This window comes from Excalfactoria chinensis, chromosome 8 (assembly GCF_039878825.1).
Source record: "Excalfactoria chinensis isolate bCotChi1 chromosome 8, bCotChi1.hap2, whole genome shotgun sequence".
Taxonomy (NCBI): Eukaryota; Metazoa; Chordata; class Aves; order Galliformes; family Phasianidae; genus Excalfactoria; species Excalfactoria chinensis.
Genome location: NC_092832.1, coordinates 10,899,176 through 10,921,629, shown reverse-complemented (window position 1 = coordinate 10,921,629; position 22,454 = coordinate 10,899,176). Strand labels below are relative to the sequence as shown.

Genomic DNA, 22,454 nt, shown 5'->3' with positions numbered 1-22,454 from the left:
AGCATTAAATAGTGGGGTCACATCTGGCGATAGTGACACCAGACGGCATTCATTCCTTTTTGAAGAGTCAATTTATTTTTGAGAGACCAAAAAAACAACCAAAGTAGAAATTAAAAAGTACTTCAGCAGAAGCCTGTCTTCTGCTGTTATTCCCTTCCTACATGAGAAATACAAGGATAGTGGGAAAGTGATACTGAAATACAGTAGATAACTAAAAGGTAAAAATAAGCATCAAATCCAGGTACTTGTACCTGTGGCTGAAGCAAGCACCTTGGTCATTTTTTCCCCTAATCACTTCTCTGGTTAAGTTCTACATATAAGATGAGAAGATAATTCAGTCCCTCATCTACTAGAGTTTTTAAAGCACACGCTTTGAAACGCTTAATTGCAGCATTTTAAGCACTGAAGTTAATTCTATACTTGGTACAAAGCAGCTTGTTCTGTTACTGACATCCACAAAGAAAAAAAAAAAAAAAGCTCCTGCAGTAAATAATTAGTAGGTCTCTCTCCTAATAACTTTTCAGTATTACCAAACCAGAAATAATAGAACAAAACAACAAAACAGGGCTCAACAAAATATTTTAGGTATGGCTCATAATCCTAATGCAGACCAAAATCACCATGAGTTACAGCACTTCTCAACAAAGACTCCTCTAAAATGGTAACTCCTTACTGAAGGAGCCTGATTTCAAACAAACAGCATTGAAAATTGATGCTTCGTTATCCGGGGAGCCAAAACATTTTACATCCTAGCAAAAACATTTTCAACCTACTGATTAAGGGCTGACAGTTTTTAATGAAAAAAAAAAAACACATCAGGATTTGTAGTGGAAAAAGAACACAAATTACTTTTCCCTAATATGTGGTTTATTTTGTTGTTCAAATCACTGCATAAAACCCACGCTTATCTTTCCAGAAACAAACAAATAAAACTGGAATAAAATGGAATTAGACATTTTCTCATCTGTGTCAGTACCTGAGCTCCGGACATCTTTAGCATATAATCTGAAGTTAAACACAGTCTGAAGGCATCCATTTTTTCCAAAGAGAATGTCTTGGAAAGGAAGTAAGGAAATCCCAAGCAAAGAGCTCAAGGACAGCTGCACAGCATTCTGGCAAAGGAGCACAACACTATTATGAACTTTATTTGGAACTATCATCCCCATGAATCTCAACAACATACTAAATGTTTAAATATTTCAAAGATTATATATCAAAATACACTCAACAAGGTTTAAAATATTTAACTAAACTGCTGTGATTCTCAGCTGTCAACACAGCTAGTTTCAGTCAGTCTTTTAACAGCATGCTGAGATACAAAAATTGAATATCTTAATCCTCTTTCAAGTGAGCCTATCAGAAGCATTTAGATTCAAAGTCTGTTACTCATGGTGACTGCAAACATCTCAAGTCAAGGTTTCCAAACTCAACAATGAACTGAACTGTAACCTTTCTCAGAACACAACGAAGAATTCCAAATATTAACATTGGGTAACAACACACCAAAGACAATTCAAACTACCTGCAGCTGAAACAGTAAACTGTTTCCAGCCACATGAATGTAATCTGAGGAGACCTACTGCCTTCTGTGTCAGTATTAATTAAGGCATTACTGGAAATGTCTTTTCATAAGTCGTACTCCAGGTTTAAAGTAAAAAAAGGAAACTCAAACTGCACAATTAAGCACCTTATGAATATATCTGCCATTCCTTCCACTTAAAAACAATAAATAAATAGCAATGGATACTCAGTGTTCCCCATCTGGAACTGCTAATTTTGAAAGACTTTGAAATATTAACACTGAAAGCCTCTGATAATGCTTTAAGATGCAGCAGGCAATTTATGCTATAGAATACATAAAATACACCACAGCTCATGCAAACACCAAAGAGAACCGCACACATTAAGAATGATGCTGTATGCCAAAATAAGACCTTGTTACATGTAACTTCACAGAACTGTTACTTCTTCAGCATTAACTTGTCAGGCTAACTATTCACTGTATTCTACCTTCCTCATAAGGCAAAAGTTAATGCTAATCAGGAGGTAAAACTGGTTACTCTGAAGATAGAAAAGATTATAAATGAAAATAGCATAAGAAGAAAGCCTGGACAAAGGAAAAAATGCAGCAAGCAAAGCGTTAAGTACTTCTAGCAAATGAAGACAAAAAGAAATGGTTTTCAGGAAAAAGAACAGAATTTCACCGTACAAAAAATGCCAAATATGGTAGGTGCCATTTCTTTGTATAAATCTACAGCACTAGCTTATAGTATGGCACAGAATACTGACACACCAAAGATGCAACCTCAAGAAAATCCTGAAACTCTTTATTGTGTGACATGAGTACTTCAACTTTCACTTTCCACGTGCCCTCAGTAGGTCTCTTCTCTAGAAAATATAGCTCAAAAACAACCGCACAAGAAAAGCTGTAGTTAACTGCATGCTCCACTATGCTGAGATAACTGAAATCAACTGAAAGAAATTGGTATAGTACTCTTAAAAAACTAATAGTAAATGTATCCTGTCTGAAATTACAGATTTAGAGAGTAAGAATCCATTTTTGCTATGTACTTTTAGAGCATGTACCTGACTGGGCAATTTGTGTATTTAAGGAAGAAGAAAACCTGACACCATATGAAAGCTGTTTTGCATTGACTGCTTTAGGACAAACAAAGCCCACACGCGCTTCGTCTTTCCTCTATATTTCACCATCACAACCGGCACCGAGCCACAACTTTACAGAAGGTTTAAAAATATGCATGAATCACTCCTTCGTGTTTAGAACTGAAAAGGGAGTATTCCACAATAGACATAAGGCAAAACTCATTTCTGAAAAGGCAAGTATGTATCTACTGACGCTACTGTCAAGTTTGAGAATGCACCCTATTGTGCAAGAGAAGGAAGAAGTGGCATAATGAAAAGCTACACTGTTTTCTTATCAGAATGACTGCTCCTAGTGCTTAACGTATTACAAATGGCATCCAACCATCAGATTAACCTGGAGATACAAGAGCATGATCCTCTTTCCACAGATGAACAGAAGTCAGCAAAAAAAAAAAATGAAGCCTCTTTTCCAGCGACCTAAGAAAGTAAAGCAGCCAAGAAAGCCACAGGCTGCAGGTGTGACTTGAGTCTGATGGGTCTGCATGACAAAGTTAAACAAAGTACAAAGTACCAGGAAGTTTACCAGGATGATAAGAATTAATTATATACATTACATAGGGTCTCTGTTAGAAATTGACTCAGTTCCCCAGCACCCAGCACAGATAAAAGTAAAAGCATCGCTCCCACCTTCAGTCTGTTCAGAGAATTAAAAACAGTTCTTTCAGAATTAAAAATGAAGAATGAAGCTTGTGTTTGAGGCACAGGCAATCCATTTTATCTCATTACTGAAAAGAGAGCATGAATGTTGTCCATTCGGTATTATAACCTTTCATTGATTTTGTAATTCCTCAAAAAATGTAAAGCATTTCATTAAGTCAGGATATATTCCTTATGCAGCCCACAATTACAGACCTGCAGCATAAACCAGACAGAATACAGAAAAATATTTTACCTACCAATCACTAAGCATAAATACCACCAGTATCTGACTGCCAATAAATTATCTTTAACCCCTAAGAAAATAACTTCAATTACTGAAATTTCAGTGACATTCAGCAATAACCCCTGAGAGTCAAAGTAACTGAAAGCACTACTAGCCTCAAAAATACAAAGAGAAGAAAGCATTAATGGCCTGCCATTGCTTCTGCTTGTACCTACAGAGGTCAGTTCACTGATTAACTGGACTCCAACCACAATCCACCAATAGGATACATCTGCTCGCTAAAGCCTCTTACCATGCACAGCTACTCAGGCCTCACTTTTTCCATTTCAGGAACACAAAAGATAAAAGTGAAACTCAGGGAATTAAACCGGTATCTCTCAAGTGCTGGGCTGCTGCCCTGAAGGACTGCACTATTGTTCTGGGAAACAGATAAAGTATGCAGCACCAGTAGCAAAGGAAAAACATTTTTAAAAAGTCATTTTAGAAAGAAGTAACTTTTGTTACTACAAGTCACCATCAGGAACAAACTACTTAATAGTGACTCAAGCCCAGGGAGATAAAGTAATTCAAGTTCTATGAACGCAGTACTTCAGCAGGAGGAGAAGTCTCACCACCTTTACAAAACAAAGAAGCAATCAAACAAAACAAATAACACCCAACCCTTAATTCCTTAGTCTCAACCTAAAGACTAAATCAGACCACCACACCTCTGGCTACAGGAATAAATATTTGAGTATCACACTGAAGACTGAGGACACTTGATAAAATCATGACATTTCTATTTGAAGTTTCATGGAATTATATACTATACAATTCTCTTGCATGATTTATGAAGCAGAAAAATCCCAGCCAATGGGATTTTCCTAAGTTACTGTTTTTCTTCAAAAAGCTATTTTTTCTTTTCCCTTTCAACAGGAAGTTTGCTCTTTTCTTCCTCTCCTCCAAATGAATAAGCACCTTTTTGATGCATGGATCTCAAATGTCACTGCCTACTGCCTAATGACTTCCCCAGGCAGTATTAAAAACAAACAAACAAACAAAAAAAAAACCAACAAAAACACAAAAAAACTACAGAGAACCTTTTAATGAAATGAGGTTAATTCTGAATACTTAGAAAGCACAGTTTTCATCACACAGAAATTCCAAGTACCAACTTAGATCCACGTTCTACTAAATCACAGCTTCCAACAATCAAAGCTCGTAAGCCTGAAATGAGATCCCACAATAATTAACGGAAATAATAAAACACCAGCATTTTTTGTCAGTTGAAATAATAAAGTGCAACAACCACAACCTACAGGTGGCACCAGAAAACTCAGATGCAAAGTGGTAGCTCAGAACGTACTGCATATTTTACCATAGAAGCACCTTTTGGTGGCTGAGCAAGGGTAAAAATAGAAGACCTTTCTGTAAGATCAACTGGAAGAACCCATTATTGCTGTAGTATCAGTACAGTACCTCCAGCTTTCATTAGCTTTCCAATTACCCCCTCCCGTAAAAAAATACCTGCTCTGAGAAGTTCCTTATATACAATACTTACTTTCAAAAACAGCCTGGTGTTCCACTGATCCTGCAAGACTTTTGTTTATAAAAAGAACAAACAATGGTGCAATTAAGTATACAGGCAAGTGTCAGCACTATTAGTACCTAAATAAAAGCAGATGTAAGGGAGGAGAGGGAACTCTTGATTCTTCAGAACTACATTATTTTTATCAGTCCTCATTAATGGACCTCTATTAAGCGTTCCATTTACAAATCATGGATATGAACTCATTCTCATGGAAAAAATAAGATATAACACATTTTATTAAAATCCAAATAACGTGTACAATCTCTTAACAGCCATTAAATTTTATTACATTGTATCTTTTATAAAGTGGGGGCTTAACCTTTAACTCTTTAACTTGTGCACCTGCCTTCTATCCTGAGATCACCGTCCACTGTGCTGCACAGCACCTAGTCCTGCTCTGTCACTTGGCATGACCAGTAACCAAACAGCACAGCACAACTCAAACCTACTGCGTCACTGATGGCTCTAGGCATCAAGTAAACAAGTAAGGTTAAACACACTTCAAGTACTGATTAAAAATGTCAAACATCCTAAGTATTTCTCTAACGGTGAATGACTTTGTTTAAGTAGCAATAAATAAATAAATAAACCCAAAACAATTAAATTCCATAATTGGAAGATAAAACAGAAACAACTATTGCAAAAATGAAGACTGCCTCTTGACCATCCAGTGCAACGGTTGTTTTATTTCTCTTCAGCACACAGTTAACGCTCCAAACTCAAATCAAGGGGATGCCATTTCTCTGCACAATGCTGAAAAACTATTGTTTATCTAATATGGAACTATAAAAAAAAAGCATGCTGCACTACATCTTGTGCACCAGCCAATGACAAGGCACAGTACCTGCCACCTGAGCAAATACTTCCCAAGAGTAGCATTACGTGAATAAGTACCATGATCAAATGGTGAACTTCCTTGCTAGTGTACAGCAGGTATTACCCATCCAAGTGATGTTTCATCAAATATTGCCAATACATTTCTTTCAAAATAGACACAGCCTTTTTGGACAACAGCTAACCAGGTAGCTAAGAGGGAATTATGCTTCACAGTGAAGAGTCTTAAATGGTTCCTTCACGCAGGCAGTCTGGTAAATAAGAGCAAGGAGGAAGGTGCTAGAATTTGCTGCTTTTAGATTTTGCTTATGACACTGAAAAACACTGTATTATTTTGTACTTACACATTAAGTAAACTTGAAGTATTATACAAATGAAGATATTGTTGCAATAGTAATTTAATGCAAACGAACTTTATTTATTTCACAACCTAATGAACAGATAGAAAATAAGGTTACCTGCCTGAGACTACCACAAGAGGTCCACATCAAAGTCCAAGAAAAATTCAAGTTTCAAAGACTTTTCAAGCCTGTAAGATGACATTTCTCCTCTGAAAGATGTAGCACAACACTGTATAAACGTGCAAAGCACAACTCCAGCAAGCAGCTAAAGCAGCTTAATGCCCTTTTTAGTTACAGAGCAGAAGATGAGTTCTGACCAAAGAAAATATCAAGGAGCAAGTATTTCAAATTTCAGTGCTAAGAGTATTAATAACATAAAAGCAGAAAAATAATTACATTGGAAATTAAAGCTGTTGTCATCACCTAGCAAGAAATACTACACTGCTACTGCTCTTCTTTACATCAGAGCCTGTAGTGGGAAAAGCAAACCAGATTAGCAATTCTATTGTAGATAATTCTATGAACAAAGTCCACATAAAGGCTCAGCATTTTGATGAAAACCTTCTGGTTTATTATACTTTTTCTTCCTTCTCCTTCCACCCAGCTGAAACACTGACACGCTTCTGAGGATGAACCTATAAAGCGTTCTGCCAAGAGAGCTCTGAGACTGGGGTACGTAAAGTCACTAGAGGCAAAATGAAACAAGCTGATTGGAATTTCAGCTTTCACTGAACAATTTGTTCACCAACACAAGGAAAAAGCTGATCACATCTGGACTTTGGGGATTCTTTTTCTACCAAAAAGAATTCAAGCTGCTGGAAAAGTATGCATGTGCGCTACAAACAATGAGCACTCAATGTGAAATGTGCTGAAGTCCTTTCTCTCCATAAAACCATTGCTGCATTACTCAATTACTGGCTTCACCAAGCATGCTAAAATACCGCTCAGCAAGTTTAAGGACTGAAGCACTTAACCACAGTATTAACAACAGTCTCACCTAGATTGATCCAGTATATGAATTAATTTAAATACACAAACTTGCAACATTTTCCCACGGCACTACATTTTATTTCACTGTCTACAGCACCAGTGACAACTCTGCAGGAACATTAATACAAACCTTCTGCTTCTGAGTATCTATTTGCAAACTGTTCAAAGCCTAACTCACACCTACTCAGTCACTCCTCACCAAATAGAGAAACCTGAACACACTGATAACAGCCTTGTTATCTATTCATGCTTTTGCCAGCCTCAGGTTCTGATGGACTCGTGGTTCCAAGCAATCCTGCTGCAAGCACTGCTCTGCCAGGTACAGGCCTTAAAGAAATCTTCTGCTTGGCTGAGATAAAAAAAATCTTGCAATTTCAAACAACCTCCTGCCATTCTCTCTGAGGAAATCAAACTGCCAGCCTTTGGATTTACGATACAGGCAACTTCCACAGCTTGTGCTATGAATAAGGATACTGTACAGGTTTCAAAAAGGAAGAACCAAGTACATTTGTAAAATCGTCCTTGAAGAGCATTTACATTTCCCAGTACATGTAGGAATGAGGCCATAAATAAAAAATACTTGCCACTTCAGTAGTTTCAGATGATAATCAGTTTTCAAAACTGAAAAAAAAAAAAAAGCTATCTAAACAGATACTCGAGGGCACAAACACGTATGCTTCCTTAAATTAAAGCATGTCCAACATGAAAGCCAAACTGATAAAGTCTCAAGACAGTGACTCACCCCTTCCTGGAAAAACCAGCAAAAAGGTCATATGTTTAGGAACCAGACAATTGCTGGAAAAATAAAGACAAATATTATTTCTAACTAAAACTTGATACAATTGTTTTCATTCCACAGCCTGAGGTACCCACACATCCAATAACCAGCCGCTCAACCCTTACGTAACTTCCCACTTGGAAATCACTGAGGTCTTCACAAGAACGAGATAAGCTGCACAGCCTCCTTGTGAACACGCTGCCACCTCACAGAGGTTACGCAGTACCTCACCCACAACAGAGGAAACGCACGTCCCTCTTGGAACTGCAGCCACAAGACACATTCCTTGCACACATTTACAGACCACGTGAGCAAGGGCACTGAATTCAACAGGAGAATTGCTTGCATTCTTTGGATTAAAGAAGAAAACTGAGAAAAACAACAACTTTCATCTCATAAACATCTACGTACTAAACAGCGTACCATCTTAAACACAGAACATGTTACCATATTGGAAAACCAGTCTGTGAAACATTAAGATTCAAAACCACAAAAGAAATTCTTCATAGAATATAGCCTGCACTGTAGAATTATTTTCAATGGCTTGGGCTCTTTTCAGCTGTTAATTAATCAGCAGTACTAACAGTTCAGTGACTACATGGACGTTGTGTTGAGGGACATGATTTAGTGAGAACTATTGGTGATGGCAGATGGTTGGACTGGGTGATCTTGTGGGTCTTTCCCAACCTTTGATGATTCTATGACCACACAGAAAGGCTTCTCAGAATCAAATTGTTTTTAAAACACAAACCAAAACCTTTAATTAGATTAAAAACCTGCTTTCCTACAAGAAACAATCAGAACAGAAATATGAAACATAACAGTTATTTTTGAAGTCAATTTTTTGAGGTTTTCCACTCAATTTGTGACATTGTAACTTGGTGACGTTTAGGATTAGACAACATATCCATACAACTTAGCTGCTTCTACACAAATAGATGACTGAAACACAAGAGGCAAACCATGTCTGAGATGGACACTGAAAGCATAAGGAAAAAATAAAAACCAAAGCTTTGAAAACCTACTGCTGCAACAGACGTAATTTACTATTTTAGCAAATAGAAGGCATGGAGTGGATGTTTAAGGGATGATCAGAAAGAGCACATCATCAAATATACTTTGATCTTTCTTTGGTCAAATGTAACTAATTTCTAAAAGAGTTCTCTACAATGCCAGTCGTTTCTTAATTAAAAAAGATGATGTGCTTTTGGCCCCGAGGAGCTCACAACAGCATCATTAAATCTTCAGTAGCTGCTTTCTTAACTTACAAAATCTAAGGGCGCAAAAGCCCTCAGCAAAACTTCTGCTTTAAATATTTATCAAGAGGTGAGAAACAGATGGCTAGACTGGTTTTACAGACTAGAAACGCTCTGACATGGTATTCAACCTCTTTTCCTGCCAACTGCTATTAAGAGGTTCACAGAGGCTCCAAACACAGAACGAGCATCAGAAGTTGAAAAACATCCCCTCTGATTTCTCTTATTTTATTTTCAGGAGGCAACACTGACCTCTTTAATTAATTTCCAGGGAAGTTACTTCAACAGCAAACGTGCCAATCGCACGCTGAGATTCGCTTGCTTCCACTCAGTAAGCCAAGAATTTCATTACCAACCGCCCTCCAGTCTCAGCACAGTGAGCCTTCAGTGCCAAAGCAATTGTACTGGATGTCCAACTGAACTGAACCAAAACCCAAGATGACAATAACCACATATGTTTTGTTAAATCTATGTTAATGTTATTTGTGCATTTCATGCCCATCACAAGAAGAACTCCAGATGTATGGGAACACATAGACAGAACAGAGGCTTGTGCTGCAGAGATTCTTCAATGAATCAGAACTCTCCATTTTATTTCTGAAATGCTGAAAAGTGCATCTTAATGACAGCAGCATTTTTTTACTACCAACAAAGTACAGATGTGATGCTTTGCTGTCATGAACTCGCTTTCATCAGATGACTATTGCCTTACGATTATCACCTATGAAAAAGTATTACACACAGGAAACCTTAAGAGCACAGCAGTCCAGCTTCAGAGAATTTAATTTCAGCTGAACTACAGACACCAAGAGCCAAGACCTTCTAATTCTCAATACTGTCTCCTACCACCAACAGAAGACTGTCACACAAAGCTGCGCACCGGGGTATCTTGAATTTAATGTGAACATACCATAAAGCACATGATGTAGAGAGAGATAAACAAACCAAAAGTAAAAAGCCCTTTGTGAAACAATACTTATGCAATTCATCAAAATGTGGCATGGCAAAAAAGGTGCCAAAGGGGAACACCTTTCACACAGCATACCAAAACAAATGTCAAACAAAGTGACAGAGTTCTAACAACAGAACGGCTTAAGCATATCAACATTCATTTTATTATTTTATTGTTATTGATTCACGTGATTCTACCTGGCACTACCAAACGAAGTACATTCATACCTGAAAGCAGCAGCGCAAGAGTTGTCCAGCTAAGACATACTGAAAACACAACTTGCCCCCGGTGCTTCAGCCTACTCAGAATGCAATAGTGATGGCCATGCACACCTGTGTCACAGAGCAGTGGTGTACTAAAAACAGCTGCTTTGAAGGCAAAAAGCCCAATAATCTATCACATGAAATAGCAACTACGGAATTTAAGAGCTAGGAAATACTGGCAAACCAAAGGACATCTTTCCATTGCCAAATCCCTGACATAACCACAGAAGGTAGTTCAAATACAAGTTGCACATACGGCATTTTAACATCAAAGAGCCACTTTAAATAAGTACCACATAAGTACTGGACATAAGTTGCTTTTCCTAATCCCCCACATCTTCTCCTGGATACCAATTTCTCCCTGAATATCCCTATACACTTCTCTATACAAAGTTGCACAGAGACTCCAAATGGAAAACAAATCAGAACATCATATCAGCATCAAATACTAACAACCTGCACAAAGAGATACAGAAGAGCCCGATGCAAAATCATCAACATACAAGTGAAGCCCACAGTGCTTATTTGCCCATGTACCTGTTTGCAAACATCTGTGCAACGTTTAGAAAATCTGCCATCTGGCTCATTAACCTGACCACCACCAGCACCACATCAGCACAGGTGTGAGCGCTACCAAGGGGAGCTCCAGGCTGCACAGTGACCTGCAGGGCCCAGAGGTGCAAGCAGCCTGTGCCAAGTGCCACACTGGGGGCAGCAGCAGGGACAGGGAAGGCTGCAGTAATACAAGCACATCTAACTCTGAACCACTCTTTTGTTTGCAGCTCTGTCTTCAATACTCAAAAAACACTGACTTCCTCGTGTTTTTAGACTAAACAGAACCCAACCTTTAATAAACACATTTTGGTTTTGCCAAATTTAAAAAAAGAAAAAGGATTTGCCTAATTGCCAAAAGAATTATTCCGTATTCTTTTCAATTGATACAAGAAACAGCGACCGTTCTTCTAGCTAAGAAAATAATTCCACAGTTATATAGTTATGATTTTTCAAACAGCATCATCAAATTCAAAGAAAGGAAACCCATTTAAAAGGTGCACATAAATGTAGAAACCTGTGCTGCCAGCAGCCTGCCAGCCGACACACTGACTAACAGAGCACTCGGTATGGAGCCAGTGCCTTGGGGAGGAGATGCAGGTGTCTCCCCACGTCAAGAAAAAGGGGGATTCAATTTTACTGAAACAAAAGCAATAGTACAATATAGGTAAAACAGGTAAAATGCTGGCACCGTTTCTTCAACACGTTCAGATTAGTGACTTTGGGGAAAAAAACACAACATCAAAAAACCACAGATAAAATTCTAGTAGTTCCCAGACACCAAAACAAATGTCTGCTATTAAAGCAACGCTTGAAGATGAAATACACCGTTTTGCATGCGTTTCTTAAACATTTTCTTGCGAAACTGGCTACAAGATTGCTAACGTTTCTCTTTCTGTCAGTCTCAGCTGAACAAAGCAATTCAAGAGGCAGCCCAAAGGAGCAGACCAGCACCACAGCAAACATTCCAAGCTTTCCCCAGCACCAACCCGTGACCCCCTGCCCGAGGCACACACAGGCACCAACGACAGACAAACCTGCACTGCCCACGAGAAGCCTTTTTACCCCCTAGAGTTGAGGACACAGCCTTCACGTGTCAGTTTTGTTACAGCACTGCCGTCCGTATTTCACGAGTGTGTTTCACCCGAGTTCCCACCTCACCCACAAATCCCAGCTACGCGCAAAACCTGCTCAGGAGCCCCGCACAGCGCGACCGGTGGGAACCCCGGCGCTGAGCACATCTCTGCTCCTCCGCGACATCGCAGCCGGGCGCAGCTTCACAGCCAACGATCGCTGCTGGGTCCGAACGAGGAGATCCCGAACAGATCTCAAGCTGCAATACTTCGAGCGCCGTAAAACTGCCCCGGGTGCGCGCGTATGCGCTTCCCCGTCTCCGAGAGCAGACGCACGGAGGGCGGACAGGCTGTAACCCGAGGCGGCACAGCCCCCGGCACCCTTTTTAGCTCGTCCTTTTCGCTCTCGCCGCCGGCCCCAGCCGGAACCCGAAGGCGACACCGGCTCCGCGGCGCAGCCCCGCAGCTCCCCGGCCGGGCCGTCCCGCCGGAGAGCAGGGAGCCAATGCAGCGCAGGCACAGCGAGAGCAGCGTCTCCGTGCAGCGAGCAAATTGCAATTCAAGGGGAGGGGAGAAAAAAAAAAAAGGCAAAGCAAGGCAACACAATACGGCGTTAACCAACGTTCTGGGCCGCGCTCGGAGACAAAGCTCCATACGAGCTGCTTCCAATTAAGGGGCCGCCCGCAGCGATTTACTCTCCGGAGCCGCTCGGTGCTTTCCGGGCACGACGCGGCCGCCTCCCTCGGCGCGGGCGGGGCGCGCTCCCACCTGAGGGGGCCGTTTCGGTCCCGGGTGGCCGCCGAGCGGCGCGTGCCCCCGGCCCCCTCCCCGGCCGCCATGGCCGCGCGGGCGGCGCGCGCACTAAAGCCGGACGAAGCGCTGCCCCGCCGCCCCCCGCCCCGCCTCGCCGCCCCCTCCCCGCCGCCCGCCCCACCTCCCGCCGCCGCCCCCCTCGGTCCCCCCCTTTCTCTATCCCCCCCCCCGGCACCCCCCGGCCGCCCTGCCCGCCTCGGCCCTGCCCCGCCCGCTCCCGGCGCCGAACAAAGCGCCTCGCGGCCGCTCCGCGCCCCCGGGGAAACCGCCGCGGCAGACGAGGCGGCGGATCCCAGACACAATGAGACCAGCCGGGACTCACCCACAGCTCCGTGCCCCAGCTCATGGCGGCTCCGCGGGCGGCGGCCGGGATCGGGGTCGGGCGGCGGCGGCCGGAGAGAGTCCCGCCGGGCGGCGGCGGTGCCCCGGGTCAGCGGGAAGAGGCGAGAAGCGGCGGAGCGCGGACGGCGTCGCGGCGAGCTGCGGCCCCGCCTGGCTCAGGGAGGAGAGCCGCGGAGGAGACTGGGAGAGGGGCGGGCCCGGCCGAGGCGGCGGGGGGACGGCGCGGGACGGGGCGAGGCGCCGCTCCCCAGGGCGGCCCGGCGGCCGGCGCGACGCCCGGCTCCTCCCGGCCTCCGCCCGCCCGCGGTCCCCGCAGCGCCCCTCGGCGGCGGGGAGAGAGCCGGGTCGTGGTGCTTCCCGCCGCCGAGAAGGGGCGCGAGGGCGGCGGCCGCCCGTCAGCGCGGGGAGAGCGGCGGGAGGAGGGGGCGCCGGGCGGGCAGCGCCGGCACCGGCCTTTGTGCGCGCGGCGGCCTCGCGCCGCCCTCTGCACGGCGCTGAGTCACGGCGCGGGGCGGCGCCGCACACCTGCGGAGCGTGCAGTGCGCAGCGAGCGAGGAACGCGCGGGTCAGCCCCGCCATTCCCGTCCTGCACGGAGCGGGTCGATGGGTCACGCGGTTGCACGACGGCCCCTGGAAAAGAGCGGGCGATAAATCCTCCGAAACGTTTGTTCCTCCACGATGGCTGCTGGAGAGAAGGCACAGACCGGTTGCCAGCCGCCACTACCGCTCACACTAGAAATTCGTTTCTCCACGTGCAGGGTGTTCCGAGGCAGTGCCCGCATCTCCCCACACCTGAGCACGCCGCAGTCACACACTTACGTTAAGCCAAACTGCTTGCAAGTTGCACCCATCTGAACACACCGCGCTGGCTGCACTGAGGGCTCCGGCAATGCAGCACTGCTTAACAGAGCTGATTGGCACACACATGTTGTACAGCGCTCAGGAAGAACAAATTGCTTTTAAGCACTGCATGCCTAGGCCAGTGCTGTGCTTTGGTCCCTGATCACACACACCTGTCAGGGAGTGTTAAAGAAAATGGGACAAGCATTACTACAGCAGCCTCAGTGCTACACAGAAATGCAGGGTCATAGAATGGGACAGCTGGGCACGTGCAGCCCTGCAGGGAAACCGAGAGTGAGTGGGTGCCTCCATCGCTCCTGGGGAGGCAACACATTTCTCCATCTCATTGGGACCCCCTGTGTTAATACATCAAACTAAGTCAGTGTCAGCCCTGTGCTGCACAGGATATAGGCTTTCATAATGACCTAATGCAGGTTGGTTTGTTTGATTTTTTTGTTTGTTTTTGTTTTCCCCCCACACTACAAGATTTCAGAAATTCAAACACAAAGCCTATTTGTTAAAAACATGTATAAGTATTTGCATTGAAAAACAACATTTCACAGCTGGTCCCTAATTTTCGCTTGCTTTCCAGCTGCAGTTCATCCAGACCAAGAGATCCATGTGTACACAGGTGAGCATTCACATTCACTTCAGCTAGGGGAGCCAGCATCCCATCCCAGGTGCAGCCCTGCCCAGAGATGCTTGCCCATACTGCACCCCTCTCTGGCTGTAAGGGGAGAGCAGAGCGCCTGTTGCATCACTACAGGATGCTGTCAGAAACACTGTCATCAGTTGTCAGGGATTTGCACATTGTTCCCATTATCACAAGGTGAAACTGGCAGTAGCCCTACACATAACCAGACAAATGTTATCCTGCAGATTTTTTCCCCCTAGTTGCATCTCTGAAATCACGAGTCCTCTGGAAAAAAAAGCTTGTAAAAGTCTCACCCAATGGACTCAAGAAGGGAAACGCATTCAGGGCATACTGACGAAATTACTGCATGCAGCAAAGGCTCCATGACAAACTGCATTGTTCTGATATCCTTGTACACCATTATCACTTTCTGGAACACGATAACAATGAAGTAAATTCCCTGCTGCAATTAGCTGGTTTTCCCCATTGAGTAATTACACAGGATTTAACAGAAAACTGCCCAATTTTGGTCTAAGCCAAACCTACATCATTCTATTTAGTACAACTGGTATATATTTCAGTAATCCTGTTCACCTCTCAGCAGAAGCTACTTGGGTTTACAAGTGTACCACAGGATGTTATCTTGGCAGAGCCACAACCGGCATGATTAACGCAGAGCAGCAGAGCTCTGTCTGGCACTCCCCACAGGCATCCTAACAGAGCCACAGTTCAGCTTCCTATGGTCACAGAAGGCAGCATGGCCAACAAATTATTTCCAAATACCTCCCTTCTCGGTGTGAGTTGCCACTAATCCTCTTCTCTGCTGTCATACCAAAATTGGATTTTTACTCCACAAAGAAATGTTGCAGAAGCTCATTATCTCTTTTTGCTCTGAGACCAGAAGAATTTAGCTTCATCCCTTTATTTATACGTGCATTTCCCTCCATCACCAGCACTCCAAGCGCTCTAATTTCTAACAATATCAGCATTAACAACACCTCTACGTAGTGAGCAAACGATCATTATTTCACAGCTAAGAAAGTATCAGAGACAAAGGAACCCTCACACCTTTCCTTGCATGGCCCTGACATGGTCAACAGCACCCAGCAGCTTCCAACACATCCATAGTTACATCTGGCTAGGGCCTTACTGCCACTGGGTTCCTATTTCTACTATTAGGCAAAATATTTAAACTTACTAGGCTCACAAATATTCCCTTATCTCTGAATTTTCATGGGAAGAACTTAATCCACCCCCCACACACACAACATTTCCAGACAATACTGAAATGCTCTTTTGTTTTTCAATAGCAGAAGTGTATATTTTCCCCCCAGCCAACAAACCAAAGGCACTGCCAGTGATCAGATAACAGGAGTACACCTGCTGTAAGCAGCAGAAAAATAGGAACTTCCATCTGCTTTTATGAAATCCTGTGTTCGCTTTTTTTCCTGCCCTCAGACAAGAGCACATCTTCCCATGCCATATGTAGCAAAGGGAAGGTGGTGTCAACCAGCATAAACTAGGAACGCTCCAACCACAAACATCCTCCAATTTTCTTTCCACTGAAGAAAGACTTCAGATAATCTGGCAGTTTCTTTTGTATAACATACACCTGTAGCCCAAGCTGAAGGCCAGACAATTATAGGAACATCAGGAGATCTCTGTAAGTCATGATCCTAAAACATTACCTTGAACTTGTTAATGCTTAAGTTACCTCCCTGAATACTGTCACCACCATGGCGGTGCTACCTGGAGATCTCCACCTACCACAAGTCTTCTCCATTCTCCCACCAACTCTATGTGCATTTCCCAATGTTAAAAGAATATTAAGCTATCCAAGTGTCTAACAAGAGGATTTAAGTGGAATGGTCAGTTCTGATCAAACTATTGCACAAACACTACATTATCTATAGGCATAAAGATTATTAGTGCCAAGATAATAACCCAAGACATGCATAGCAACTTCCACCTGCATTGATCAGCCAGCCGCTTACAAGTGGAGCATAGCAGATTAATGCGTGTTTGATACTGAAACACGGAGTCTGTCAGAGTAATAATTCAAGCTGCAGAAAAATGAGTGAAGGAATGAGCAGCGACAGGTCAGCACCACATATTTTCAGGCTTATTAAAATATTTAACATCCGGCTGAATCACGTTCAGGAAAATGTGTTTACAGTTGTGCAAAACCTGTCATAAGATGTGATCATAATCAGTACTCCGGGCCACTAACGAGTCTCCTTAGAGGAATTTTAGGTCTCAGGTGTGCCGGTATCACGCCCCACACCGGCAGCAGTACCGGACTCCCGGCTGAAACCATTCCCTGAGCCTGACAGCCACCTGCTGGCAGTCAAAGGAACGAGCAGGGGAACAAAACCGACCCGCTTCTGCCGTAGCTCATCAGATCCCGTTCCGTTGAATATCAGCTGCGTTAATTTGGAACAGAGGGGGCGGGGAGCCCTCGGCTGCCCTACCGTGTGCACCGCTGCAGGCCGAAGCTTCTCTCCTCCGCAGGACCTCCCCTCAGTGCTCAGCAGTTCGCTGTCACAAGGTCCTTCCTTTGTTACTATAAGCCCGTGGTGGTACCTCCTTTTCTTAGAGAATGTGGATGTTTTTTGCATGAAAGAACCGGCAAAGGATCACAATATGGAAGGAAACTCGGAGTAATCTGCATATCCAAGAGCATCCTCTCCTTTCCACTATTAATCATTTGTAAGAAAAGGAATGTAAATAAATCAACACTGCCACTGATTTGCTTAATGGCATTTCTATTCCATGCAGCAATTGCCTTCCTAAGCCTTTCTCTCATGTTAATTAAAAAACAACAGAAAACACTACAACTCTTCATTATCCTTTCTCCAAAGGTGGGACTCCAACCCGAGCCCGTCTGCCTAAATTTAAGTGATTCCAAATAGACAAAACGAGAAATAAGCCATTTGTCACCAAAAATAAATAAATAATTTTTTCTTCCTACTCATAACACTTTTTGAGCTCTATTTAGCTAAATTTCAAGACCAACATTTTGCCCTTTGGACTTGAGATGCAGATCAGATTAATAGGTAGCAAACCAAGCTCTAGACAAGAGTTGCTTTTCCTTCATCTCCAATACCACTGGTTTCTCCCATACAAATTCTGGGAGAGTACTGAGAAATTAAAAATAAAAAAAATCAAGTTAAGTGAAAAACTAAGAACAGAACTTAATTACAGGTGCTGTCTGGCTTCAACACATTATCCACATAAATTTGGCTTTGTAGTTTGCTAATTAAACCATATACATGGCCCTGAAACCCACACCACTCAACCTCTGGAACAGAGCCTGAGGCCAGCACAGCTCTTGCCAATTAGCCTGGCAAATGAGCTGCCTGTTGAAGAGGCTCACAAATGAATTTCCCACCTGGGGAGCTGGCAAGGAAGAGGCCACACAGGATCCTCCCAGTCACAGCACTGCAAATTGTAAGCCACATTCTCAACAAACTCAAGGGATTCTGTATTTTTCCTTTTAAACTCAAAACCATCAAAATTACAAGAGGCTACTGTAGACACTGACTTTGAAAACCCAAAGGTACTGGAAACAGAGACAGTTAGCTCTAATAATAACTATATATAAAAGGCTTTAAGTCTCGTTTTCAAAATGTCTTCTTGATTCTCCCAGAGTCCGAAATCATGCAAGGACCAAATCAAACGCAGAATTCTCTACTCATTTTACCTTGTTGCATACTGACCTACCTATACATAAAGCTTGAAGAGCTACTCAAAGCCTTCAACAGCCAAGTCCACAAAAAAGTTACCAAGTCAAGAATTTGACCAAATCTGAGGACTAACCTGACCCTCCTGGTTGGAATTTGTAAGTTACAAAATTGGAATTGGAAGCTACCAAAGTGTATCTGAACACAGTCACAAAAGAAAATATTTCAGCATTTAGAAGCTCTATTCTGTGTTCTTAAAGGAGAAGCATCTAAAATGTGCTACCATAACACAGTCAACAGTGGAGATCCCATTTTAGGATTATGTCCAGTTCTCAATCCCTTTATCACCCCAATTAAAGAAAAACTCTTAAAAAGAAAAACTCTTAAAACCATGAAAAGTCTTCCTCGTCCAAAGAGAACTGCTAACACAGTTCTTCCCTCACAACTGTGAGATTCATGCCCTAGAACCTTTTCTTCTATAAGGGGAGGCTAATTTAGAGGAAATGTTTCTACCTGTGTAAGTTTTTTAATGTATTCTGTCACATGCTGAGACGGACCATTTCTACTTGTGCTCATGCTGTTCTGCACCCACTTGAGTACAGAAGTTCATCACTTCATCACTGAAATTCGTGTAATAAATGTTCATCTTCTTCCTGAAAGAAAAGTTCAAATGGTGATTTTGGTCTTTGAACATCAAGACTGAAATCAGATAACACAGAATTTTTCAACATTCTGGAAAAGGTGAACTTTGCAACAACAGTTACAGACAATTTAGCCCCGCGTTATCACATCCTGCAGACAGATATGACTATGTACTTTTCCTCCACATTAATCCAAAGTATCTCCCTTGATTTTAATGATATCATGTAACACAGTGTAGGACACAACAGTGATGAATGGGAAAGGCAGTAAGGCATTTCAGGGAAGGGGAAAAAAAATAAAAAAATAGGGCTACCTAAACTAATTTCCTGTTTGTGAAACTTCAGTTTTGTTTAATCAAACTTTATTAGGACTAAATATTTGAAAACCAACGTAATAACCATTCAAAAACTGAAAAAAACAAAAAAAATTGTAAAACTAAAAATGTTTCCCACAATTTCAAGTTTCACAACATTCCAACATACTGAAACAAGAAAATAGTTACTTGTAATTTGAGGGTAATGAGTCCAGCTGCTCACAACTCACCCAGCAGCCCCAGACAATTAAATTACTTTAAGTTCAGAACACAGAACAGAATCCAATACAGAAAGCACGTGTAAGTACGTTCTTAAACACATAAATATATTCTTAAGTAAGAAGCAACTACTCCATTTTTTTTATTTAAGAGATCTGAATTTTACTTGCCTGAAAAAAATCATCATTCATGCATGAAATCTGGCACCTTTTTTTTCTACTATAATGCAAGGAACAAACACGTTTTTCCCCTGCTCACATTCCTCCTTCATCACACGAATTTTGGAATAATTTTGGAAATGGTCTCCTTTGCAGCAGGACAGGATGGTGGATACCGTCAGATTTCTTACATTACTGTCAGCATCCTCAAATTTATTTCTCTTCCACAGACTACGCTGCTACCTCAGAGAAACCTTAATTTGTACACAGAACAAAAGAACACTGAATTTTATTTCTAATTGAGCTGTGGGTTTTCACTCTGTAGGTGACAGAATGAAACCTGCACACAACCTTAATCAAACTGAGTTCTGGCCCATAACCAACCATCTTAAGTACTGCGCCATTGCAAATAAATACTTTCATCTCTGACAATGACTTTCAGAACAAGCCTGTTTGTTTTTCCAATTACTTACTCTCTCTAAATGAGTCACCATTCCTTCAGTTTGACATGAAGATAACATCTTGTACCTCTGCACAGTGCAGCACCTTTTAGTTTCGTACCACGTGAAAGCACTCACTTCAAAGCACAGTATGCACTGTTCAGATACTGACATTCTTTCACCAGGTAGCAGGACATTGCCTAAACCTAATTAATACCCATATAATGCTTTGAAGATGTATAAAAGTTTACAATAACTGACAAGAAACAGTACTGAACTAAAACCAAAACTGGATAGTGAAATAATTTCTATTGAAATTGGCATGAAATTCATTCTAAGGCATACTACACATCAATATGGCTCCAAATGCATCAATTACTCTAGCTGCCAGCTGAGGAGAGGATAAACCAAATGCGGGCCTTTTGCATGGTGAGACTTCGTGCCTCTGAACCAAATGAAAATAGAGTTCATGCCTTTGCTTTAAGGTTCTTTCTTCCTTTCTCACAAAGAAACACGTCTAACTTATCATGAACACATGAACATTCAGCCTTAGTTCTTGACCCAATTTAATATGCTTCTTATAAACTGTAATCCCACAAATATAAGGCATAGTAACTCCTACATTTCTTTAGCTTTGAATAGGAAAAGTGCCAATTCTTACCTGAGCATTTGCTTCGGGCTGTGGGATAGAAGTCTTCATTCTGTGTTCCTACAGTTGACATTGCAATAAAATGCTACCATGAGTCAAAACCAAATTCCCCCTTCCCCAGCATACAAAACATCATCTGAAAATGCATTTCTACTTTATACTATTCAAATCTATACCAGGAATATCCATAGAGGAAAACCCACGTTATTGGTTACGCGAATGGTAAGTGTAGAGGATTTGGCATACCAATACACAAGAATCCTTGCTCTGTTGGATGCACAATAGATTGATGCACAGGAACTGCTGCATCTGGTTAGATTTGCTGTCTCATCATTTCGCTGCAAAACCTTCATTGCATTCCAGCACAGGTGCACAGAACAGAATCACCTCCAAAGTCAAGCATTCAGGGGACCTATTCCTTTCCAGAAGTGTATCACCCTAGCATACTTGTTACCTCGTTTACACATCCATACTGTCATGCAGATATACAACTTCATTAAAAGAACAAAAGAAAGCCTTTGCAAGAAAGTCACTTAGTGAAAGCACTCTGAAACAGACTGGCAGAATAATTACAGAAAACCCACTGATGATCTGATGAACTCAACATTTGAGGAAGACACATCATTACATGTTTCATTTGAGACAGAGCAACCACACAGTTTACTAACCTGATTTACGCTATAAACACTTGCTGTATCACAACTCAGCAGTACCACAAATTCACAAATCTCATCTTCATTGAAAAGCAGGCGCATGGAAGCATGAGAACAAAGAACAAAACAAACATCCTTAAATTTACTGAATGACCAGTGAAGATTCTCCCATCTGCCACCACTACTTGACTTTTCCTCCCTGAGCTGGAATGCCTGAATAAATGAATCGGTCTCAAAATTTAAGTGAGTCTCTCTATGTAAAATCATTTCAACAGAAAAATAACACATATTCTTATTTCCCCAGCCTGTCTGTGGTCTTCCCCTTTGAAATACTTTCAGCTTTAATGGAAGGTTACCTGATCTACGGGATCCAGGTCCAACTTTCCAAGTCATGAAGGCTAGCTTATAAAAATGCCTATACACAAAATGGAATTCCCAAGAGAGCAGGACAACCCAGAATTACTCTCTGCAAGCACATAACATCTCCAGTGAACAGCAACGCCATCCAGCAGCACTCGGGTTGAAAAGTCTTTGGTCACAAAAAATTTTCAGCGTGTCAAATAACAGCACAGCTTAAATAGTCTTAAATTTCTTCTTTATAAATACAATGAAGAAGGCAGACTATTCATTAAATATAAAAGCAATTTTATAAAAACACATCAGAATTTTATTGCTTGAAGAATACAGCATATGAAAAAAGCACAAGAATGTCCAAAAGAAAGGTCACAAGGATCCAAACATATTACACCATACATACCAGATGCAGTAAAATGTTAACCTGAATTCTGCATCAGAAAATAAAGGTGTGAAAACATACCTAATATTATTTAAAAGGAAAAAAGACTCATTTAAAAAAGAAAGGTGTGAAGGTGTTACAGTACAAATTAGAAAAGCCAACACTGCACATTAACA

At 42.1% G+C, this 22,454-nt stretch overlaps 1 protein-coding gene across 6 annotated transcripts in view; it reads right to left on the bottom strand.

Annotated features, from left to right (window-relative positions):
- The window catches only part of FNBP1L (formin binding protein 1 like), a 48,463-nt gene extending 34,946 nt beyond the window's left edge, over positions 1–13,517 (bottom strand). Inside the window, exon 1 of one of the 6 annotated variants that reach the window (XM_072342695.1) lies at positions 13,292–13,517. In XM_072342695.1, coding sequence (XP_072198796.1) covers positions 13,292–13,315 — 24 coding nt within the window. In that variant the 5' untranslated portion in view covers positions 13,316–13,517. Of the gene's footprint in view, positions 1–12,270; positions 12,383–13,291 lie in introns of those variants that run through there. The other 5 variants (XM_072342693.1, XM_072342694.1, XM_072342699.1 and 2 more) reach the window with 5 other exon arrangements.
- Positions 13,518–22,454: the final 8,937 nt, after the last annotated feature.